This window comes from Salmo salar, chromosome 06 (genome assembly GCF_965601325.2).
Source record: "Salmo salar chromosome 06, fSalSal1, whole genome shotgun sequence".
Lineage (NCBI taxonomy): Eukaryota > Metazoa > Chordata > Actinopteri > Salmoniformes > Salmonidae > Salmo > Salmo salar.
In genome coordinates, this window is record NC_138296.1 from 48,922,345 (window position 1) to 48,947,839 (window position 25,495).

At 43.5% G+C, this 25,495-nt stretch overlaps 2 protein-coding genes across 2 annotated transcripts in view; both read left to right on the forward strand.

Moving 5' to 3' along the window:
- LOC106607467 (MAGUK p55 subfamily member 2) overlaps window positions 1–18,843 on the forward strand; it is a 38,720-nt gene extending 19,877 nt beyond the window's left edge. The window contains exons 2-13 of the mRNA XM_014204447.3: window positions 1,588–1,645; window positions 4,412–4,515; window positions 7,079–7,231; window positions 7,434–7,589; window positions 7,923–8,150; window positions 11,201–11,332; window positions 11,518–11,623; window positions 14,836–14,907; window positions 15,057–15,218; window positions 15,465–15,667; window positions 15,798–15,926; window positions 17,009–18,843. Of these exons, the coding sequence (XP_014059922.1) occupies window positions 1,615–1,645; window positions 4,412–4,515; window positions 7,079–7,231; window positions 7,434–7,589; window positions 7,923–8,150; window positions 11,201–11,332; window positions 11,518–11,623; window positions 14,836–14,907; window positions 15,057–15,218; window positions 15,465–15,667; window positions 15,798–15,926; window positions 17,009–17,185 (1,653 nt within the window). The 5' untranslated portion in view covers window positions 1,588–1,614 and the 3' untranslated portion in view covers window positions 17,186–18,843. The remainder of the gene's footprint in view (window positions 1–1,587; window positions 1,646–4,411; window positions 4,516–7,078; window positions 7,232–7,433; window positions 7,590–7,922; window positions 8,151–11,200; window positions 11,333–11,517; window positions 11,624–14,835; window positions 14,908–15,056; window positions 15,219–15,464; window positions 15,668–15,797; window positions 15,927–17,008) is intronic.
- A 129-nt stretch (window positions 18,844–18,972) lies between these two features.
- Window positions 18,973–25,086, forward strand: LOC106607466 (all-trans-retinol 13,14-reductase). The gene is made up of 11 exons (XM_014204446.2): window positions 18,973–19,914; window positions 20,630–20,812; window positions 21,189–21,430; window positions 21,581–21,776; window positions 22,067–22,264; window positions 22,426–22,545; window positions 22,695–22,833; window positions 23,405–23,514; window positions 23,866–24,032; window positions 24,352–24,511; window positions 24,767–25,086. Exons 1-11 carry the CDS (start codon window positions 19,749–19,751, stop codon window positions 24,919–24,921), a joined length of 1,836 nt encoding a protein of 611 aa, XP_014059921.1. The 5' UTR covers window positions 18,973–19,748; the 3' UTR covers window positions 24,922–25,086.
- Window positions 25,087–25,495: the final 409 nt, after the last annotated feature.

Genomic DNA, 25,495 nt, shown 5'->3' on the forward strand with positions numbered 1-25,495 from the left:
GGGAGGGGGGTGTTCCTGTGTTGGGGAGGGAAGGGTTTTGCACGATGTGCCCCCATGTAGCATGGTGTTTTGTGTAGGTGGAAGGAATAACGGGGCTTTATCTGTGTCATATTTTTCTGATTGTTAAATTGTAAAAAAAGAAATGCCAATAAATATATTGTACAAAAATAATAATAATAATAATAATACGGTGTCGAACGCCTTGGCCAGGTCGATGAAGACGGCTGCACAGTACTGTCTTTTATTGATGGCGGTTATGATATCGTTTAGTACCTTGAGCGTGGCTGAGATGCACCCGTTACCAGCTCGGAAACCGGATTGCAAAGCGGAGAAGGTACGGTGGGATTCGAAATGGCCAGTCATCTGTTTGTTAACTTGGCTATCGAAGACTTTAGAAAGGCAGTTCTCCACAACTTTGTCCCTGACTTGTTTGGAGAGCTCCTTGGTCTTCATGGTGCCCCTTGCTTAGTGTTGCAGACTCTGGGGCCTTTTAAAACAGGTGTAAATATACTGAGATCATGTGACAGATCATGTGACACTTAGATTGCACACAGGTGGACTTTATTTAACAAATGATGTTACTTCTGAAGGTAATTGGTTGCACCAGATCTTATTTAGGGGCTTCATAGCAAAGGGGTGAATACATATGCACGCACCACTTTTCCATTTGTAATTTTTTCGAATTTTTTGAAACAAGTTATTTTTTTCATTTCACTTCACCAATTTGGACTTTTTTGTGTATGTCCATTACATGAAATCCAAATAAAAATCTATTTAAATTGCAGGTTGTAATGCAACAAAATACGAAAAATGCCAAGGGGGCTGAATAGTGTGCCAAGGCACTGTATATTCTGAATGGACTTGTTGTTGTTTGTAACTGTGTAGGACGAGAAAGGGCATGCAGCCACCTCAATTAGCCTAGCTAGTTAACTAGCTTAACTAGCTTCTCCCGGTTTGATGCAGCCAAAACCGGTACTAAATAATCATGTTGGATGATAAATAACCGAGCTATGGCAGCTATTAGTCTACTATAGCGCCAGTCGGCTTGGTTGGTCTCTCGTCTACCCCCCTCCTCCCTGTTCAATATGTCACTCGCTCGTAACCTACACACACAGCACAGCCCCTGCTCCTCTCTCTACCTTCTCTCCCTCATGTTTTATCAGCTCCGGTTAATTAAGTACCTTAAAAATAGATTTTTCTGCTGCTTCCCTCATTCGGACCGGGTCTGGAACCGACCAGGTCTATACGGAAAGGGTCTAGTTGTCCTCGGGTCTGTTCGGGATGGGTTTTATATTTTTTTAATGAATTTATGCATATCGGGTCCGGACGGGAAAACCCGAGGTCCATTTCTGAAAAGGTCAAAAAATTTTGACCTGTGAAGGCCTCGACCATACATTTTAGCTCTGATGACCTCATTCAAAATGGATGTTTGTTCTGGCTCACATGCATGCACACATGAGGGAACACTCTCAATACAAATACATTTTTTATTAAACTAAATGTTTATTAATGTCCCCCCCTCTATCTTTGTCTTTCTGTCGCTCTCTCTTTCTCTCTCTCTCTCTTCTTTCTCCTCTCTGCCGGCAGCTGACACAGTTTGACTAAAGCCTCGACATGCCTGTGGCGTCGACTGGCACCGAGCATGGTGAGTTTTGTTTTCCTCTCCCTTCCTTTCCTTTCCTCCCTCCATCCCTCCTTTCCTTCCTCCAGCCCCTCAACCTCCTCCTCCCTTACCCAACCCATCTCCTGTCTCTGTAGCTCTGATAAATGGGGCCGCCCCATGTTCTATATGACACCCACATCTATAAACACACCACACAGCCATTAAGACCCACAGTTTCTCAATGCCGCAGCCAGAAAATGACTACTTTAATGAAGCCATATAATGTGTCCCCTAAATGGAGATTGAACTGACACTGTTACTTCCTAGAAGTAGACCCATTTTTCACTGCTTGTCCATCTTTTCCTGCATAAGTTTTGGGATTTGGTGGAGGGAGTCTTGGGTCACACTTGACATTAAAGGGCAATCTGCAGTTGCTACATCCATTTGTTTACTTATAAATAAATTATATGTACCCATGGATTCTTGAAGAATATAACTTAGAAATGCCTCATGAGCTTAGTTCAACTGCCGTGCCCCATCACAACCCAAAATATGCCTGTTTTACTCCAATGTTTTTAAACAAAATAAATGTAAACAAACACTGTTTAACCTCAAAACATGGTTAACACTATAATTGTGATATCATGGATGGTCAGTCCTTGCATCCATAGCTCTGTCTATGAATGGGAGAGTGGTAACATTTCTCCAGCCTCCTCCCCTCAGCTTTTTACTGAAACAGTGGTTGGTAAACACTTTTTTTAACTGTTGATTGCCCCTTTAAGATACACGGATGTTACCCAGCAGTGATTTAGAGAGAAGATACTGTATGAGCACTTGTATTTTCTCTGTGACAAAGCTACCACAAAATTGACTGTTTTTAATCAACAGCAGAAGATGGGCAACTTGGGCAAACCACGTATGAGATACTATGACATTATAGGATACGGCCATTGATTGTGACTAACTAACTATATGTATATCTATTTTCACAGTCCTTATATCCTGTACTGGAGAGGGACATGCTAACGACATGTTGATGTCATATAGATGTATGACATTGTTAGTCACTCATAGCTTAGTCACTCATAGCTTAGTCTCATAGCTGGGTGCAGAAATGCAGAGACAGCATACAGTTACAAATCTTGTTTAATGGGGAGCTTGATGACTGGGCTGTAAATTGAGTTGGAAGTCTGTAAAACAAAGGTTTGCTTTATACATTTAGCTGCATGCTGAAGGTTTTATGAGATACAGATAAAACGGATGATCCATTCAAGGTTGTCCGGAAAACCTGAACCTTGGCAGTAGAAATGTGATAACTCCTCCAAAACTTTAACTTCAAGTTTAACTTGCCTTCGCAAAAGGGCAAGTCTTTCCTCTTTCCAAGGGTCAGTCATGAATTAGTCCTATTTCTCTGTGTGAAGCTGGGTGTAACTCATTCCTCTGAATCCGTATCTGTGTTTTTGTGTCACTGTATGAAGCTGGGTGTAACTCGTTCCTTTGAATCTGTATCTGTGTTTCTGTGTCTCTTTGTGAAGCTGGGTGTAACTAATTTGTCTGAATCTGTATCTGTGTTTCTGTGTCTCCGTGTGAAGCTGGGTGTAACTCGTTCCTCTGAATCTGTGTCTTTGTTTCTGTGTCTCTGTGTGAAGCTGGGTGTAACTCGTTCCTTTGTATCTGTGTTTCTGTGTCTCTGTGTGAAGCTGGGTGTAACTCGTTCCTTTGAATCTGTATCTGTGTTTCTATGTCTCTGTGTGAAGCTGGGTGTAACTCATTCCTCTGAATCTGTATCTGTGTTTCTGTGTCTCTTTTTGAAGCTGGGTCTAACTCGTTCCTCTGAATCTGTGTTTCTGTGTCTCTGTGTGAAGCTGGGTGTAACTCATTCCTCAGAATTTGTATCTGTGTTACTGTGTCTCTAAGTGAAGCTGGGTGTAACTGTCACGACTCCCGCCGAAGTCGGTCCCTCTCCGTGTTCGGCGGCATTCGACGTCACCGATCTTCTAGCCATCGCCGCTCCACCTGTCATTTTCCATTTGTTTTGTCTTGTTTTCCCACACACCTGGTTTACATCCCCTCATTACTCTACATGTATATTATCCTCTGTTCCCCCCATGTCTGTGAGTAGTTTTGTTTTTTCGTTACGTGTGTGTCGCTTCAGGCTGGTTTTGCGCCGTGTATTGTTATAACCCGTGGGTTGGTTATTTGTACTATTTTGTGTATTTGTGCGCTATCGCTTTGTTCCTTGGGCCAGAGTGTTGTGACGCAGTTGCGTCTGGCTGTTTTACCTCTGCCTGAATAAAGTGTGCCTGTGCACTCATCTCTGCTCTCCTGCACCTGCCTTCTTTCGACCAGTTGCGCACACTCTGACAGTAACTCATTCCTCTGAATCTGTATCTGTGTTTCTGTGTCTCTGTGTGAAGCTGGGTGTAACTAATTTGTCTGAATCCGTATCTGTGTTTCTGTGTCTCTGTGTGAAGCTGGGTGTAACTAATTTGTCTGAATCCGTATCTGTGTTTCTGTGTCTCTGTGTGAAGCTGGGTGTAACTAATTTGTCTGAATCCGTATCTGTGTTTCTGTGTCTCTGTGTGAAGCTGGGTGTAACTAATTTGTCTGTATCTGTATCTGTGTTTCTGTGTCTCTGTGTGAAGCTGAGTGTAACTCCTTCCTCTGAATCTGTATCTGTGTTTCTGTGTCTCTGTGTGAAGCTGGGTGTAACTTCTTCCTCTGAATCTGTGTCTGTGTTTCTGTGTCTCTGTGTGAAGCTGGGTGTAACTCCTTCCTCTGAATCTGTTTCTGTGTCTCTGTGTATAGTGGTACCCCCTCAGGTCCTGGATACCCTGAGTGACAGCAACAGCTCCACCACCGCCAATGACCTGGACCTCATCTTCCTCAAAGGCATCATAGACAGCCCCGTGGTAAGTCAGAGAGAAAGAGACCTATTCACACACAGGCCTACACAGAGCCTTGTAGTGAGTCAGAGAAAGGTGAAATATGTAGGCCTAGTATGTAGGATCACACACACACATACACACACTCACACACACGCACATATACACACACACGCATGTACACTCGCTCGCACGCACGCACACACACACACACACACACACACACACACACACACACACACACACACACACACACACACACACACACACACACACACACACACACACACACACACACACACCAGAGAGAGTGATTGAATAAGGCCCACAGTCCTAAAACCAAGAAATTCCAGCTCCAAAAATACATTGCACGTTCCCAGAAGCTATAACTCATTCAAGCCTTTACAAACTCACAACCCTGTATGTCAACAGAGACAATGCCATGTAAACGTTTTACAAAAGGTGAGAGGCATCACAGCATGTAATTGCAACTGATATCCCCCTTCTGTTGACATGCATTTAAAAAAAAGGTGGGACGCATCAACCTTTGCAAATCCGTTAGATGATTTACTACCAAATGAAAATAGCAGTGAAAGCTGTAAGTCATTACAATCTCTCCATGTCTGAGGGGAAAAGGAAACCACAGCTGTAAACAAAGGAGACAGAAAGGGGAATCATTCAATTGCTTAGGAAATAAATTGGGTGTTTAGCCTTTTGTTCAATTAATGGTACCCAAGGAGAAGGGTTTTGCACCTTTTAATTGAAGTCTTGCTCAGTGATTAAAGGGGAATTATCTGGGTACTGTTGCTGGAAATACAGAGGGTTGGTTTGGAACAAAGGCTACTAAGTCTTGCTCAGTGATTAAAGGGGAAGTATCTGGGTACTCTTGCTGGAAATGTAGGGGGTTGGTTTGGAACAAAGGCTACTAAGTCTTGCTCAGTGATTGAAGGGGAAGTATCTGGGTACTCTTGCTGGAAATGCAGGGGGTTGGTATGGAACAAAGGCTACTAAGTCTTGCTCAGTGATTAAAGGGGAAGTATCTGGGTACTCTTGCTGGAAATGCAGGGGGTTAGTTTGGAACAAAGGCTACTAAGTCTTGCTCAGTGATTAAAGGGGAAGTATCTGGGTACTGTTGCTGGAAATGGTTTGGAACAAAGGCTAGATCTTTTTAAGAGCACAACGGGTCTTTATCATTTTGTTATTCATTTATTCATGATTAGTTGGGGCAAGTAAATTAAATGATTTAGATTAGGTAGTCTCTTGAAGAGGGTAATATGATCTCAAACTATGTCGACATCTGAGGATGTGGAACTGTCATGCCCCAGCACTACTGACTGCTGCTGGACCGCTTTGATGTCAGATGATGAGAGGAGTTTTTTTCTCTCTCTCTCTCTCTCTCTCTCTCTCTCTCTCACACACACACACACACACACACACACAGGCTCTCCCCTACAGGGGAAATGAGAAGTGACAGCCCAGACTAAAATTAGCACTTCTAAGGGAGGCCTGACATATTGATTTGCCTTGAACCACAGCTTGTCAATGAACCAGATTTAAGGTGTAGGTGCACTACTAGTCCACCAGGTGGCATGATTCCAAAAAAAGTTTAAATTAAATTGGTCTGGCAGTGAGGCCCATATACTCTGTGTAGGTGGGTCACTTTGCCTTTAAGTGTTGATCCCAGTACAGATTTGCTAAATCCCTCTTCATGGTAAGTTTACGTTAAAGAAGGATAGATTGATCCTAAATCTGCTCTTATGACAACCACTGGGCTGGAAGCCTAAATTCCAGGCTCGTGCCAGATGCCACTCAGTCCCAGAACCCAGGGTCGTGTCTGGCCCGTCCCTTCAGTTGTTAATGTCCACTAATTCTCTCAATAATTACTTTCAAGCATCTGCTTTTACATTAAAGACATGATCAGCTGACTTTGAACTCATTTCCCTCTGTGAATGAACTTCAAAGGGAAAGTCAGCCAGCCAGTAAGGACATTTTGGGCGGATCTTGGAGACTCTGTGAAATATTAATGGCTTCCACTCTACTTTTATGAAAAATACTTAATTAATCAGATAAAAGTCTATGAGAGCAAAAAAAGTTTCAATGATTTTGAAAGATTTTTATATATATTTTAAGGTGCAAAGTATGTGTACTTACTATTTTTAAAGAACTGAAAGCCATTCTGAAATATATTTATTTACATCTTAAAGAGATTCTCCAGTACTTTTGTATACTTTTTAGCCAGTAGTTCTGAAAGTGGCGCTTACGAGCCAAAAGTGGTCCTGAAAAGTGTGTGCATTTTGTTAGCTGTCACTCACATGGCAAGGGGCAGACTCACGTGGGAAAATGTTGCAGCACAGCTTACAGAAAAATAGTCGCTTTCAAACTAGGGATTTCGTAGCTTATTGAGGTGAAACAGTAATTCTGCTCATAGATTATGCATGTATGAACTACACATTGACACACCCAGCCTAAAGCGGGAGATTTCAAATAGAAAATGTTCCAGAGCATGTCTTTAATATGTATACATTTGTATTTCAAATATGTATTCAAATAAAATAATAAGTGTGTGTGTGTGTTTTCTTATGTCCCGTAGGAGCCAGAGAGTCTGGAGGAGACCAGGTTGGAGGCGGTGAGGGACAACAATGTAGAGCTGGTCGAGGAGATCCTCAGAGAGCTGAGTCCCTTCACACACCAAAGCAACACCGCAGCAGAGCTCACGCGCATCCTCAACGAACCCCACTTTCAGGTACACACACAGACGCACACATAGTGTGCACACGCATACCCATTAAACCACACACTCATGTGGACATCAATGTACACATACACCTAAGTGGACGTGCAGAGAATAAATATCCTTCATCACAAAATCCACTATTTAGTCTTAAGAAAGTATTGCCTCGGTCTGCTGTCAATCTAATGTTCTCTCTTTGCCGACTGGTTCCCAGTCTCTGCTGGAGACCCATGACTCGGTGGCGTCCCAGGTGTGTGACACTCCTCCCCCCAGCCCCTGTGCCTACATGGAGCCCCCCGTCAGCAACCAGCCCGTGCCCCCAGATGCCGTCCGGATGGTGGGCATCCGCAAAGTGGCTGGTGAACACCTGGTTAGTACCGCTTGCTCTTTGTCTATCACCTATCTGTTATAGATAGCATGGCACCCAGAGTTTAGGTGTTTTAGTCAACTCTTACTCCTTTGGCTGAATAACAAACAGGCTAGTGGTTTTAACCATAGTGTAAAATTGTAACCATATTGTATCCTCATTCATGTCCTTTTTTCAGGAGAGGGAATTCCCATTATTTTGTCATTTTGAGATCTTTTATTGAACATATTGGACATTGTAGGAGGACAATGATGAGAGGACAGAGTTTGTGCCAAAGTAGCAACATCCCGCTCCACCCATCCTCATTGGTTTTCTATGTTTTGAACCTGTGTCCAGGGCGTGACATTCCGTGTGGAGGCGGGGCAGCTGGTGATTGCCAGGATCCTCCACGGAGGGATGATTGACCAGCAGGGTCTCCTCCACGCGGGTGACATCATCAAGGAGGTGAACGGGAAGGAGGTGGGTGAGGACCCGAGGGTGCTGCAGGAGATGCTGCAGGATGCCAGCGGCGGCGTGGTGCTCAAGATCCTCCCCAGCTATCAGGAGGGCCATGCGCCAGGACAGGTACAAGCAATAAAGTACCAAGGCCCCAGACAAAGTGCGAGTTAATAACATTTACATTTACATAATAACAAACGATAACACTTTTTTGGGGGGGGGGGGGGGGGGTAGATCTGTAGATGCTCAACAGATGATCAGTAACATTTCAACTAACTATCTACTAACCCTAGCGTAAACCCTTGTCCTAACCCTAACTTAACCCTTACCTTAAGCCTTACCCTAACCTTAAGCCTTACCTTAACCCTTATTCTAAACCTAACCCTAACCGTAACCTTAGCAAGGAGTTGCTTATCAACAGATAGTTTGTTGATTGTAGAGAATCTACAGATGGACCATCCCGACTATCAAAATAAAGTGTGACCTAACAAACTACCAGTGGACAGGTAAGGTTTAACATACGCAACACTTACTGTAACAGCATGCAACCAGCCCAACAGACAGGTAAACGTTCAAAACAAACAAGAGCCTCATGCCTCCAGACAGACGAGCCATAAGCCCCACAGACAGGTCCCCACTATTGTACCCAAATACTCATCTAGAGCCCTGCGGTAGGTAAGTGCACTAATCTGCCCCTGCCAATGAACTTCAATCTACTCCACAGTTTGTACATCATTTACTGGCTCTAAGAATATACTTTGAGGGGTGGATTATGACAGTGTCACATTGTCTGCTAGTGTTCATCGCCTCTGGTTGTCATGGATACCACCAGGCAGAGGGGGCAGAGTAACCCCTTACATCTTTTTGGGGGATTTCTTCCCTTTTTATCTTCACTCGTTCTGTGGTTGGTGGGCTGTGGGAAAAAAGGGGGATGGAAAGTTAGTCTGAAAGTACAAACAAGTCGTCAGCAGAAGGGTGTTATGGCTGCTGAGGAAGTGTTGATATTTACAGTAGGCCTGATGTAGTTCATCTGAGGATTGTAGAAAGTGGTTTGTTTTTATGCATTCTTGTTGATAATGGCTTGCAGTGATCAGCTGGAATACTGTATACAGCTCTATACTGTATACAGTAAAACTTCCACTTCGATAAAAAATATATATATCTTTTTTATTTCACCTTTATTTAACCAGGTAGGCTAGTTGTGAACAAGTTCTCATTTACAACTGTGACCTGGCCAAGATAAAGCAAAGCAGTGCAACACAAACAACAACACAGAGTTACACATGGAATAAACAAACATACAGTCAATAACACAATAGAAAAGGTCTATATACAGTGGGTGCAAATGAGGTAGGATAACGGAGATAAGGCAATAGGCCATAGTGGCGAAATAATTACAATATAGCAATTAAACACTGGAGTGATAGATGTGCAGATGTATTTATGTTTAAATGTACACTGCTCAAAAAATAAAGGGAACACTTAAACAACACAATGTAACTCTAAGTCAATCACACTTCTGTGAAATCAAACTGTCCACTTAGGAAGCAACACTGATTGACAATACATTTCACATGCTGTTGTGCAAATGGATAGACAACAGGTGGAAATTATAGGCAGTTAGCAAGACACCCCCAATAAAGGAGTGGTTCTGCAGGTGGGGACCACAGACCACTTCTCAGTTCCTATGCTTCCTGGCTGATGTTTTGGTCACTTTTGAATGCTGGGGGTGCTTTCACTCTAGTGGTAGCATGAGACGGAGTCTACAGCCCACACAAGTGGCTCAGGTAGTGCAGCTCATCCAGGATGGCACATCAATGCGAGCTGTGGCAAGAAGGTTTGCTGTGTCTGTCAGCGTAGTGTCCAGAGCATGGAGGTGCTACCAGGAGACAGGCCAGTACATCAGGAGATGTGGAGGAGGCCATAGGAGGGCAACAACCCAGCAGCAGGACCGCTACCTCCGCCTTTGTGCAAGGAGGAGCAGGAGAAGCACTGCCAGAGCCCTGCAAAATGACCTCCAGCAGGCCACAAATGTGCATGTGTCTGCTCAAACAGTCAGAAACAGACTCCATGAGGGTGGGGGTTGTGGGGGTTGTGCTTACAGCCCAACACCATGCAGGACGTTTGGCATTTGCCAGAGAACACCAAGATTGGCAAATTCGCCACTGGCGCCTTGTGCTCTTCACAAATGAAAGCAGGTTCACACTGAGCACATGTGACTGAGCACATGTGACAGACGTGACAGAGCCTGGAGACGCCGTGGAGAACGTTCTGCTGCCTGCAACATCCTCCAGCATGACCGGTTTGGCGGTGGGTCAGTCATGGTGTGGGGTGGCATTTCCATGTGCTCGCCAGAGGTAGCCTGACTGCCATTAGGTACCGAGATGAGATCCTCATATCCCTTGTGAGACCATATGCTGGTGCGGTTGGCCCTGGGTTCCTCCTAATGCAAGACAATGCTAGACCTCATGTGGCTGGAGTGTGTCAGCAGTTCCTGCAAGAGGAAGGCATTGATGCTATGGACTGGCCCGCCCGTTCCCCAGACCTGAATCCAATTGAGCACATCTGGGACATCATGTCTCGCTCCATCCACCAACGCCACGTTGCACCACAGACTGTCCAGGAGTTGGCGGATGCTTTAGTCCAGGTCTGGGAGGAGATCCCTCAGGAGACCATCCGCCACCTCATCAGGAGCATGCCCAGGCATTGTAGGGAGGTCATACAGGCACGTGGAGGCCACACACACTACTGAGCCTCATTTGGACTTGTTTTAAGGACATTACATCAAAGTAGGATCAGCCTGTAGTGTGGTTTTCCACTTTAATTTTGAGTGTGATTCCAAATCCAGACCTCCCCTCCATGGGTTGATAAATTGGATTTCCATTGATTATTTTTGTGTGATTTTGTTGTCAGCACATTCAACTATGTAAAGAAAAAAGTATTTAATAAGATTTTTTCTTTCATTCAGATCTAGGATATGTTGTTTAAGTGTTCCCTTTATTTTTTTGAGCAGTATATTTAAGTTTAAATGTATTTAAGTTTAAATGTAAACTTTGCAAGTTAGACATGTGCACGACTCAAGCTTCTCCTTTTGAATTTGGTACGAAATGTTCAACACTATCCAACAGCAACAGACTCGTAACCATCTGGACGTATCGACTTCCTGTTCCACACAGGTGTTTGTGAAGTGTCACTATGACTACGACCCGGCCAATGACAACCTGATCCCGTGTAAAGAGGCGGGGCTTAAATTCTATACCGGTGACATCCTGCAGATCGTCAATCAGGATGACCTCAACTGGTGGCAGGTGGGTCCATTGGGATTACTTTGCCATGTACTGTACTCTACTGTATGTAACACACGTTGTTTTGTGTATTGCTTCTGCTGTCAATACTATCACCTCTATATTTGGCTACTTGTGCCTATCGGGAAACGGTGTGCGTGCTGGTGGGTCTAAGTATTGACGAGAGTATCATCCTGTGGGTCTGTCAGGCTCGTCGTTGTGTGGAGGGAGGAAGTGCTGGGCTGATCCCCAGTCAGCTGCTGGAGGAGAAGAGAAAAGCCTTTGTCAAGAGAGACGTGGAGCTAGCCCCCCCAGGTAGGACCAGTGCGCAGGGCTGTGGCAGTCACGAAATTTTGTCATACGGTTATTGTCATGCAAAAGACTGCCGGTCTCACGCATCTCCAGGCCTCCATGCATACAAGCCACCGATGCGCGCCTTTTGGAACGTCTACATTTAAAAAAGTATACTACATTTATTTAATATACACCATCACAATAAATCCATTAGAAACATGATCATATATCATGTATTCATGTATTATCATGTATTTCAGAAGAACAGAATATGAATTGTCCTACTGTATGTTATCTGGCTATGCTCCATGCCATAGGCTGTTCGCTTGTTCATTTAGCTGACAAGATATGGTTATTATTTTATTTTTATTAGATGTTATAGTAAGAAGAACATAATAGAATTTAGCTAAATAAAATAGAAAGGATATTTTTCACATTACAGAGCGAGTACGGCATAAAAGTGATCATTTGAAACAGGTCCTATATGCTAGATTGAGAGTTATTTTGCAACTTTAGTTGTGAATGATACGAACCTTAGAATGTCTTAGAAATCCCCAAAATGTTATGGGCTGCAGGATGCGACTATAGAATATTGATGATTTGAGAAAGTAACAAAAAAAGCTTGCGCTCTGCTCCTTGCCTCTGGCTGCGCAGCTGTTCCCTCATCAAGTGATCATATTATCACCCATCAGACTATTCTCAATTTAATCTGGTCTTTACTAAAACAAGATTGTCTTTATCTTGACTTGACTACTGTAAAAGTAGTTTCGATTTAGAATGGCCCATGCATGTCATCTGTATGCCCTCACATAGCGAATGGAGGCCGTGCTTCCCGCGTGTCCGTTTTGTCGGCTACTTCGGTTTTTATTGCGGAGCATGTGCTTAATGTGAGCAGCTGAGAAATAACTATAAGAACACTTATTTCACGACACGCGTCAACCGCTGTTTGAGGAGCATGCTTTCTCTGCCCGACACGTGATATTCCGCCCAAACTACTAGCATGGGCTCTCAAACCTTGTTCCTGCAGCTACCCAGTGCTTAATTTGGGAAAGCAAGTGAAATCTGTTAGGGAACATCAATAGTAAAAAAAAAATCCCAACAAAACATATTTCGCTAAACTGCTCACAGCCCGCCTGCAAACTCAAGAAAGGAATTAGGAGAGAGCGGTGGAGATGGTGAGGTATTCTTTATAGTTGAAGGTAATGTGACACTCAATTAATTATGAAAAAAAAAAAAATATATATATATATATATAAAAAATTATAAAATTATAAAAAACTATTACTAGGCTATTCAAAATCGAATACAAATTCACTAATTGTAGACTAACTGTAAGCCGCCCTGCACAATCAATGAGCTAACAGCATCGTCTAGGACTGGCTATACGTCCTCTCCCAGACGCATGGATAGACATTTTGCAGCATAGCGTAAGGTAACTACTGTAGTCCATCCAGTATGCATGATAATACAGTCCACACTCCAAGGCGATCACTCAAATTTGTTTAATTTTGGAGCATAGGCTATAACAATTATGTCCCACAGACATCTTAAATCAGTTTTGTTTCATTTGTTTTCTGCCATGCAAAATATGCAGTAGGCTATGTATTGGGGCGGCAGGTAGCCAGTTTACCCACTGTTCCCCGGTAGGCCGTCATTGTAAATAAGAATTTCTTCTTAATTGTCTAGTTAAATAAAAGTGCATTTTTTAAAAATTGTATAACTGCACAATCGTGTTGGGTACAACCAAAGCGTGTCTAAAGTGCATTAAAGGAGATTACCATCACTCAATGGTCAAATGGAATTTTACTGCGGTCATGACTCATAGCTGCTGGTGTGGCAGTCATACAGTCACCCAACAGCCCTACTAGTGGAGCCCACCTTATTAACTCTTCATAACTCTTACCCTCTGTCTGTCTGTCTGTCTGTCTGTCTGTCTGTCTGTCTGTCTGTCTGTCTGTCTGTCTGTCTGTCTGTCTGTCTGTCTGTCTGTCTGTCTGTCTGTCACTCATCACTAATGAACAGACAGCATTTAATATGAGCCATATCGTCAGATCCTAGATGTGTAGCTTATTATGTAGAGGGGAATGACGGGTGAGGTACAGAATACAGAGACCCGATCTGGGACCCGAGTGGGTCCGGATCCAGAATGATAAATAATGTCAGGGGTCTGGGTCGGATCTGATATGATTGTCAGGGGTCTCGGGTATGGTTCATTTTAACTGACTTGTCCGAAGGGACCTGTACATATCTGAAATGTGACTGCTGCAGTAGAGAGAGATAAATTGAATAATTTATGCTGCTGTTCTTTTCACGATAGTGGCACTTGTAGCTTGTTGTTGGCCAATCATAATTCATCAAAGCGTCATAGAGCCTCCATGGCAAAAGTTATGAGATATCTAATCAGTGGAAGATGGAATTAAAATCACAGAATTAAAAGTTTAAGGAGCAAAATAGGCTACAACGACCATGAGCCAACAGTTAGGCTGCTACTTAATTTTCTGAATGCAGTTGTTTTTATTTGTAACTGTAGGACGAGAAAGCTCATGCACTGCAGCCTCAATTAGCCTAGCTAGCTAGCTTAACTAGCTTCTCCTGGTTTGATGCAGTCAAGACAGGTACTACATAATTATATCGGAGGATAAATAACCTAGCGATGGCAGCTATTAGTTTGCTATAGCGCGAGTCGGTTTGGTTGGTTGATGTCTCTCGTCTCTCCCTCCCTCCACCCCATGTCACTCGCTCACATTAACACACTCCGTCCCCCACCTGCTAGAGCGACACCTCTCTCTCCTCTCCCTCGTAGTAGATTTCAAAACTTCACTTTTCTGCTGCTTCCCATACTCGGATCAAGTCAGGAACCAGGTCTATACTGAATGGGTCTAGTTGTCCTCGGGTCCGTTCAGAACGGGTCTCTTTATTTAAAAAATATATATATTTATGCATATCGGGTCCGGGTGGGAAAGGTCCATTTCGCGACCTGTTGTTTCCAACTTTTTGGACCCATGATCTCTACTTGGCATTGTTATATACTGCCCCCTAGTGTAAAATCAAATGGATGATTAATAAGAGAACCATGTGAATACCTGTGGATGCATGTGGATAGATGAAGTTTGTATGGGATCGTGTTTGTATGGGATTATGTTTGTATGGGATTGTGTTTGTATGGGATCGTGTTTGTATGGGATTATGTTTGTATGGGATCATCGTTGCTTACATGTGTGTTATTGTGACAGGAAACCTCTGTACTGGAGTGGCGGGAAAGAACAAGAAAAAAAAGATGATGTATCTAACTACTAAGAATGCAGGTGGGAATTTTTTGAATTCTGAGAATTTCTGGAAGTTACATTGAAAGGTTGACAAATAAACAAAGCTATCAATTTGTCACTGTATTTATCTGTCTTTATCTGTCATTGTTTTTATTCACCCTCTCTCTCTCTATTTCTCTATCTCTTAGAGTTTGACAGGCATGAGTTACTGATCTATGAGGATGTTGCCAAGGTGCCTCCGTTCCGCAGGAAGACGTTGGTTCTGATTGGTGCTTTGGGAGTGGGCCGACGCAGCCTGAAGAACAAACTGCTGCTGTCTGACCCACAACACTACGGCACCACCATCCCCCGTGAGTGTTGCTAGCACTAACTTTCCAACTAATTAACAACAACAAAAATGCTAACATGCTAAAGCTAGCTTTTGATGTGGAGTTCTAACAATCCAAGAATGTTCTTTGGATTTTGGATTGAATCCATTGTGTTAGGACACCTTCATACAGTAACTAGTGATTGTTGAAACAGTTTCCAGCAAGTCGCTCTGGATAAGATTGTCTGCTAAATAACTAAAATGTAGATAATATTCTTGCCTCCTCCAGACACCTCCAGAAAGCCAAAGTCAGGGGAGCGGGAAGGCCAGATGTATGCCTTCACCTCGCGGAGCAAGATGGAGGCAGACATCAAGAACGGTCACTACCTGGAGCATGGCGAGTACGACGGCAATCTCTACGGCACCAAGATGGACTCCATCCATGAGGTGGTGGAGGCCGGTCGCATCTGTGTACTGGACGCCAATCCTCAGGTAGGAGCGATTGGCCACATTGTGACCTCGCACACCACAATCTGGAGCCCTATATGGGTGAATTCAGGGTTCTAACAGTTCTAGACATTGGTACCTCTTACAGACATTGTATTCCTTGCACTATTTCCAGGCCTTGAAGGTACTGCGGACGTCTGAGTTCCTGCCTTACGTGGTGTTCATCGAGGCCCCTGATTTTGAGGTCCTCAAGGCCATGAACCAGTCGGCCATCGAGACTGGAGTCGTCACCAAGCAGTTGACGGTAAGCACCCGGGTGAAGTCAAACAGAGGATAATGACTGAATGGAAAAATCAATGACAGCTACTGTCTATGTCTTTCATTCAGGAAGACCAACATGCCTCACTTTGTTTAGCCATTATACACTGAGTATACAAAACATTAAAGGACACCTGCTCTTTCCATGGCATAGTCTGACCAGGAGAAAGCTATGATCCCTTATTGATGTCACTTGTTAATTCCACATCAATCAGTGTAGATGAAGGGGCGGAGACAGGTTAAATAAGGATTTTTCAGCCTTGAGACATGGATTGTGTACGTGTGCCATTCAGAGGGTGAATGGGAAAGACAAAACATTTAAGTGCCGTTGAACGGGGTATGGTAGTAGGTGCCAGGCACATCGGTTTGTGTCAAGAACTGCAATGCTGCTGGGTTTTTCCATGCTGTTTCCCGTGTGTATCAAGAATGGTCCACCACCTAAAGGACATCCATCCAACTTCACACAACACATTTAATAGATCTTCAGATGGTTCTTCATACTGTACGTCTGTGAAGTTAGATTTTTGAAAAAGTAAAAGTGGGGGAAAAATATGTCAAAACTAGAAAGTTCGAACTGCATAAACCCATTTGAACTTGGAGCTATCCAATCACAAGCCAGAACAAATACAGACGGACGAATCAGGGCGTGTCTTTGCCGACAACACTGTCAGAAATCTCAAAGTAAACGATGTCCCATCGTCGTTCAGCGACGACAGTAATTTGTCTGATGATCATAATACGTTTCTTGATGTATTTGAGGGTGTATTCTGAATTTATCTGGGTACAATAGTGTTATTCTATCATTTATATATTCAAATAGCAACAGTGAATATGACTAGTTCAGAAGTGTCACGTAGAACTATGCTTTGCACAGATAGAACCTTATAGTCCCAAGGTCACAACTTGCTGTAAACCTGAAAGGCCCTAACTTTGCTCAGTAGCTACATGTCTGAGCCTCCAGGTTCGTAGCTATTGGCGCCTCATAAACATAACTAATTAGCTTGTGCAGGGCCTCTTCCCTTCCTGTTACTCTTAAGTTCTAACAACCACCGTCTTTGTTCTCTGTAGGACTCAGAGCTGAAGAGAACAGTGGACGAGAGCGCCCGCATCCAGACGGCCTACGGACACTACTTTGACCTCACCATCGTCAACGACAACCTGGACGAGAGCTACAGGAACCTGAAGGCAGCTCTGGAGAAGGTCTCTGCTACCCAGCAGTGGGTCCCAGTCACCTGGGTCTTCTAGTGGGAGACAGAAGGACAAGAGGGTGGTGTTGAACACTTGTTCTCTCATTCATCAACACAAGACATCCGATGATACTGTCTGGCTCATCATCACAGTGACCTCTGGACCTCTGACCTTTGGACCCCATACATAAGACTGAACTGACAGCATTCTTTTTGCTGTGTACATATTGCTTTTGGAAATTTGTCGACAAAACGTCAAGGATTTTCTTGTTTGGGCATTATGTGATTCTGGTGTGTGTGTGTGCGTGTGTGTGTCTGTGTGTGTGTGTGCATTCGTGTGGTTGCAGAGTGTCTTTACCATAATCATGTTCATAACATCGATTCTTTAGGTTGGCAATGTTTCATCAATATTTATATGAATCATTAGATGGACATTCAGAATATTAAATAGATAATCTTACATGTAAACAGTGGTAGATGGCCTTCTACTGTTTATGTCTTCACTACAGGTCTGACATGCAGACAGGCAGGCAGGCAGGCAGACAGACAGACCCAGCTGTCTTATTCCCCAAATTCTATTTTTATTACCACATTCTATTCTTATTACCACATTCTATTTTTTTGTATGGGGAGTTCAAGTTGAAACCCTTTTTGACACCTACTATTGGGTATTTCTTTTTTCTATCATTTCAAAAAGGCAAGACACTGAGGTGTGAACATAAAACATTCAAATCATTTGAAGATAGCATGTAGATACATAGAGAGATGTGTATGATAGATAGACTGTAAGTGCAACCGTTATTTATGTGACTACACAGACACTTTTTATATTTCTTTTTGACGTGTCAAAAGCCCTCTTAATATTTTATTTCATAAAAATACTATTTCCACCCAGGTCTGCTGTAAAGTACAGTACACACCAATTTGACAAATAAACGGCTCTAGAATTTTACACGATGGGTTCCTTGCTGTTGGTTTCAAAGAAGGCCTTCTGGAGCCATTTACCACGTAACCAACAGCAAGGAACCCATCAAGTAAAATTCTGGAGCCATTTACTTGTTAAACTGGGCAGACCTTTTTATTACGCTTTCGTAACAGAGGATCTTGTGATGCAGTAGTACAGGATGCGTGGTCTATTGAGTCAGTTGAAATCGATGCACCCCAGGCTTTGGGAAATTTGGTGATCATTTGTTTGGGAAGAGAAAGCTAAAGGCAGATGACCCCAGCGTTCTGGGTCGTATTCACTAGACACGAAACAGAAGATAACAGACTTCCTATAGAAGACGCTTGTTTTTGTTTTCTGTTGCGAAACATTTAGCTTTAATGTGCCCTAATGAATATGACCCTGGAAACTCCAGAGGAATGACACACAACAATGACAAGTTTGTGTACTCCCGATGAGTATAAGGTCATAGTTTCTTCCTTTTAGTATGGTTTCTACATTCCATGATGCTCACATGTATCCATGGCATTTTCAAATACAAAGAATATGAGTTTGGAGATTTCAATTAGATTAATTCATGATTGAATGATTTCAAGATGCTTCTGTATTTGACTGTGTATCAGTCACAGTTTCTAGACGTACTGTAAATGACAGACTGTGAATGTAGATATACAGTAGACTAGAGGCAAACGCTAACTACAGTGACAGTGTGTTGTTTATAGGAAAATGAACTATACATTTGATGATGTCCACAATTAAATGCATAAAATCAATGAGACCAAATTGACGTCTGATTCCGTGGAAGGATCACATTTTTATTTAACCTTTATTTAACTAGGCACGTCAGATAAGAACAAATTCTTATTTACAATGACAGTCTAGGAACAGTGGGTTAACTGCCTTGTCCAGGGACAGAACAGATTTATTTTAACCTTGTCACCTCGGGATTCCATCTAGCAAACTTTCAGTTACTGGCCCAACGTTCTAACTGCTAGGCTACCTGCCACCCCATAGCATCCCAGTAAAGCTACATTTATTAGGGGGTTTAGGAAACAGCAGAAACTCTCCCACTTTTTAGGCCCACATACAAACGGTTTTCCAGTGTTTAGAACACGTGTGGTGGCCCAAGCACATGATAGGCCTATCAATAGTAAGTTATCAGGATGATATGCATTCCAAGCCATAAAGACCTCATCTGACTCCATTTTCCACTGTCACTAAAAATAATGGATTGTTCCAACTGATATTCAATAGCATCAAATATTAGATTATCAATGCCTCATCAGATCATATTGATAGAAACAGTTCCCCTGTGTTTCTAAGAGCCCTGCCCATTGTCACTCCTCATCCCCAAAGGCCAAAGCACAAATAGTGGGTGTTTTAGATGATTTACTTATCTGTTTTATATATATATCCTTCTCTTCTTTCTTTCCATCCCTCAGTTCCCCCCACTGCTTCAACCTTCAGTCTCTTCCGCAACAGACAGGGATTCTCTTTGCCTTTGTAGGTCAAAGAAGGCCAGGTATCTTTAGGTTATTTTCCAGCTCAGGACATTCGACCATCTACCAACCAACAAACACAATACTAAAAACAGATCCAACAAGCGTAGGTGTTTCCTTCAGGACGTGACAGATAACTGTGCTCTCTGTGCCTTTAACCTCCTGCCGAACTGTCCAGGATGTGGCCAGTGCTGTTTGGTGTGTTCACTGCTTTGGTGGTGGCCTGGGTGACCGTCTACATTCTAAATTATTCCAAGAGAAAGAGGGTCTTTTCCCAGGAGTGCCTGCGACCACCGGGGCCATTGGTGACAGACAAGAAGCAGAGAGATGAGGTGTTGAAGAAAGGTGAGTCATGGTTGTCAATGGTACAGGACTCAATGTTATGATGCTATGTTTGCTGACATTTTTACTAAGTAAGATGGGGGAAGAGTTAGCTGTGTTTTTGAACTGCTGTTGAAAATGACGCCATGCTATGAATAGAAGAGACATGAATATATCCATATCTGGATTGGGTTACTGTGTACAATGTCAAATTTGATCTGTTACTGTTGTGTTGATGTCTGAAAAGGCCATATCTAAAATAATGTAGGCTTCAACATTATGTGCTTAAACAATGAATGGTTACTTGATAGCAATACCTTAACTTGACAAGGGTACAAATATGACTAAGCATTTGAATTACATATTAAAACAACAGGTGGGAGGCATGTGCATGGTGTGACAAACTTAGCAGCTCTTGGTAATATCACATTTGAGTTCACCATTCCTTAAATACCTTTTTTTGTGAGTGGATGACGAAAAAGGAAAAAGTGCATTCATGTTGCGTGAAGTTTCTGCCAGTCTTGTCAATTAGATGGTTGATTCCCCGGTGATTGTCCGTCTAAATCACTTTGATGTTATTCTGAACGATTGTTTTTAGAATCGACTTCAACACCAACGTGTGAAAATGACCGAGCAGAAAGTACACAAACACACTTCACTTTTATGAATAGGATATCCTCTTTCTGCCTATTTCTATGATGATACTAACTCACCCCCCTCCCCCTATCAACATTTCCAGGTTTCAGAATGGACCGTGTCCCGGAGAACCTTGACGCTATAGTGATTGGCAGCGGTATCGGGGGGCTGACAGCAGCGGCGGTTCTAGCCAAAGCAGGGAAGAGGGTTGTGGTTCTAGAGCAGCATGACCAGGCTGGAGGGTGCACTCACACCTTTGAGAACCAGGGCTTTGAGTTTGACGTAGGTAAGAGCCACTGTGACAGAACCGACCATGGACTACACTCAATAAGGCCTTAAAGTGTATGTACTCAAGTTGTTCGGTCTAGTAAGGTTATTCATGTTTGTTAATCTCAGTGAAAAAGCAGAACTTGTTTCATTGAGAACTTACAAAGCGAAAACTAGTCTCTGGTGAATGGTGACAGACGGCCAGAGGCCAGTGCTCACGCAAGAGTTGGTTCGGGGTTGCAGAGATTAAGCAAAATGAAATGGCGAGTGGTGTTTGATAAACTCAATCTAAGCACAATCATGAGGGAGGATCATTGGGCAGGATAAGCTTCTAATACATACACAAATGATCCAGCAAATATTCTCTCACCGCCTCTACCCCCTCCCTCTGTCAGGGATCCACTACCTGGGCCAGCTCCATGAGAACAGCATGTTTCGTGTGGCCCTGGACCAGATCAGTGAGGGCCAGATCCAGTTCACCAGGTTGGAGCAGCACTTTGACACACTGATCCTAGGTCAGGGTGAAGACCGCAGGGACTACCACATCCTCTCTGGGAAGACGGAGATGGCAGAGAGCCTGAAGAGGCAGTTTCCTGATGATGTGGAGGCCTTGAATGAATATTTCAAGTATATGAAGGTACTGTGTGTGTGTGTGCATGCGTGTGTGTGTGCGTGTGTGTGCATGCGTGTGCGTGCGTGTGCGTGCGTGTGTGTGTGTGTGCGCGCGTGCATGTGTGTGTGCGCGCATGTGTGATCATAACCCCTCTCATGTCTCCCCATGCTGCAGAAGGCAGCTCGTCGTATCAATCTCCTGGCCGGCCTCAAGATGATGCCCATATGGCTGGTAAACTTCTTGGCTCGGACCGGCCTATTAGAGCGCATCTCCTCAGTGTTCCGCATGGCCATCACCAAACACACAGAGAAGATGGCCACTCTGACCAAGAACAAAGACCTGCACGCCCTCTCCGCATACCTCTTCTATGGTCAGTCCCTCTACACATCCGCTCCCAGGGTGAATTCCAATACTTTTTCATTGGACAACTATTTTCCGAACTGAACTGACACACTCGTGCTAGTTTACAACATAGTCCTAGAACATACAATTGAGTGCTCTTCTGTCCTTCTTGAATGTAGAGCATGTGGTTACATGCTCTACATGACAAATGTAGAGAAATAGGGACCACTATTTCAAATGTGAAATAGTGGTCCCTGGGGGAAAAAGGTTGGGAACCCCTGCTCTAATGTGAAATGTAACTGTTTCCCCTGCTGGTAGGTGTTCCCCCTAAGGAATCCAGTTTCCTAATGAATACTCTACTGCTGCAGCACTATAAGAGGGGAGCCTACTACCCCATTGGAGGGGCCAGTGAGATCGCCTTCCACATCATCCCAGTCATCCGGAAGGCAGGTGGCGCTGTGCTGGTCAGAGCCCCTGTACAGACGGTCCTTCTGAATGAGGAGGGCTCAGCGTATGGTCAGTATCTAGTTCAGGGGGGAAAGCACTAAATCATTGTACTATTAGATATGCTTACTGTTGACCGTCTTCTATGGGAATCTTTGGCGTTACATTAGACTCGTTGCAAAGTGAGTTGTTGGTCTATGTCCACTGACCTCTGGTTGACCTCTGGTTGTCAGGTGTGACGGTGAGGAAAGGTCAGGAGGAGGTGGAGGTGTTGGCTCCAGTGGTCATCTCCAACGCTGGCATCTTCAACACCTTTGAGAAGTTCCTGCCCCCAGAAATACAGGCCAAGCCGGGTGAGTGGTGGTGGTCATGAATTGTACTGAACTCTAGCCATGCTGAACTTTTACTGAAACATCAGGAAACAGGTTGAAACATGAGAAAACGTGATGAGTAGACAGTGTTTGACTAATTTGGACTAATCAGATGTGTTCTATGTTCCCAGACATCCAGGCCCTGCTGGGGAGGATGCAGCATGGAATGGGCAACTTCCTGGTGTTTGTGGGTCTGGACGGCACGAAGGAGGAGCTGGGCATCACCTCTATGAACTACTGGATGTACAAAGATAACGACCTGGACACACTGTTAGTACAGTAGTGGGTCTCTTGAATTGTATTCTCTTTGATTCTTTCATTTGCTCATTCATTTGGTCTTTGTTCATTCTGTAGCGAAATATAATATAACATTTGTGTTCTATTGTGTTCTATTTAATTCAGGGATGGGCAACTCCGGTCATTGGGGGCCTGATTGGTGTCACACTTTTGCCCCAGCCAGCCCCAGCTAAAACGCCTGACTCCAGTAATCACCTAATCATGATCTTCAGTTTAGAATGCAATTCGTTTTTATGAGCTGTGTTTGCTAGGGATGGGGAAAAGGTGTGACACCCGTAGCCGTGGGAAGTAGGGGTGCTGAGGGTGCTGCAGCATCCCCTGATAAATCATAATAAAATAATATACAAATAAAATTAATTAAAATGTTTCCACACCAAATTAGTGCACTAGGCCTTAATTACTTACTCCTGTATGAGCAGAGAAAATGAAATTAACTGCGGCTGAGGTCCCTTACACTTTGAGGGCCTAACCACAGTATTACATGCCTTTATTTTGAAATCACATGTCGACTTATTTAAGCGTACGTGTAATGTTTTGATTGTAGGATGGAACGCTACAGTTCTCTGAGCCGAGAGGATGTGGTGGGGAACATCCCCATGATGTTCATTCATTCCCCCTCTGCCAAAGACCCCACCTCCAGTACCCGCCATCCAGGTAGCTGCCTCAACAACACACACCTGCACCAATAATAAATCAATCACATTTAATTTGTCACATGCTTCGTAAACAGCTGTAGACTAACAGTGAAATCCTTCCTATATAGAATATAACACAGTATTTGAATTCGTAGAGCACACATCACACCAACAGAAACACTGAAAAGACAGGGTAAAGTATAATATATCAAATAAAACATTTGAGATGAGCAGTGATGATCAGTACTTCAATGCTGCTGAAGGTAGATTTTCATACAAAAAGGCAGATAGTTTAAGATATTAATTATGAGAAAGAGTTTTTATAGCTCAAATGATTGTGTTCTAAGACTCTCTCTCCACCTCCCAACAGGGAAGTCATGTATGACTCTGTTGACCATGGCCAAGTTTGAGTGGTTTGAGGACTGGAAAGATACCAAGATAAACAAGAGAGGGTCCGATTACGAAGACCTGAAGATGAGCATGGCCAAGGAGCTCCTAGACTGGGCACTGGTTGTCTTCCCTCAGCTCAGGGATAAGGTACTTTGAAAATATAGCGTAATTTGAACATAACTTGCCAAAATACACTGTCATATTCAATTTACTGATGTATACAGTAGAGTAGAGTTTCTTGGACATTCCAAAAAGGCATTATAATTCGTTATCACACCTATTGTGCTTGGACTCAAGTCTTCTTTGAGGCAATAATGTCATCCAATTGTAATGATGTCTCATACCCGCTGGCTGTCTCTGTATCTACCAGCACAAGCTGTTGAAAATACATATTTTTAGTTGAAAGATGTTGAAAAACCGTCTTTCAACCGAGTTTTCTCACCGGGTACCTTGTATCTCTCTATAGGTGGTGTATATGGAGGCTTCCACACCCCTGACCAACATGCACTACCTGGGCGCCCCGCGTGGGGAGATGTATGGGGCCGAACACAACCTGGACCGCTTCAGCCCGGAGACGGTGGCCAGAACCCGGCCCCCCACCCCCGTCAAGGGACTCTACCTCACCGGTGAGAAAGAAATGGATCACTGTGGTAGTATTTCAGTATTTGAGTACATCGGTCACAAAGGCACAAGGTGATGCTTGACTGTGGCAGTTCTATGAGTTAGTCAGCAGAGTAACATGCAAGAACTGAAAGTCATGTTAAGGTGCTACCGTAGATAACACTGTTTCGGATCTATTCTAGATGGTTCTACACATTGTTCAAACTTACTGTCAGTAGTTTTCCTATCAGCAAACCCTTTGTGTTGTTCTGAACCCCCAGGCCAGGACGTGTTCTGTAACGGGATGGCCGGTGCTCTGCACGGAGGAATCCTGTGTGCCTCGACAGTTCTGGACCGTATTCTCTACATGGACCTCCTATCTCTGAAGAAACAGCTCAAAAAGCAGACTCGCGAAAAGCCTCGTAACAAGGCCTGAGAAACTATTTGGACACAGCACTGGCCACAGTCAAAATCATTACATAAACCAATACCATGTAGGATACTGCATACAGTATGCCACATTTCTTCACCCTGTCTATCAGTTTTATGTAACAGTGCCATGTTGTCTTATATTGAATTAAAATACGGTGTCTTTATTACCTGTTATGGTTACATGTTGCCATCTCTTTAGCTTTGTTTAATGATCGGAAAAAATGACATCACTGGATTCCTCACAGTCGTGAATGATTACTACTCTTTAGTCAGATCGCAGGCAGAAACATGGGTGTGTTTTATGTTTTGCTTCCATTGAAGTGCTTCTGTAGTATAGACACAACTCATTAAGGTGCACTTTGCCCCCCCCCTGAAAGTCTGTTAAATTCATCCTCTCCCCTGCGGGTAGTTTCAACCAGATTATGTTCAAATAATACGTGTTACAATCCATTGTAACCAAGTAATGCTGTTACTGTAATACCTATCACTGTTGCTACACTGCTGTAACTTTTGCACCTAGTACTGTAGCCAGCCACCAGGTAGGTTTCAGCTTGTCTTGTTCTATCGACTCAAATGCA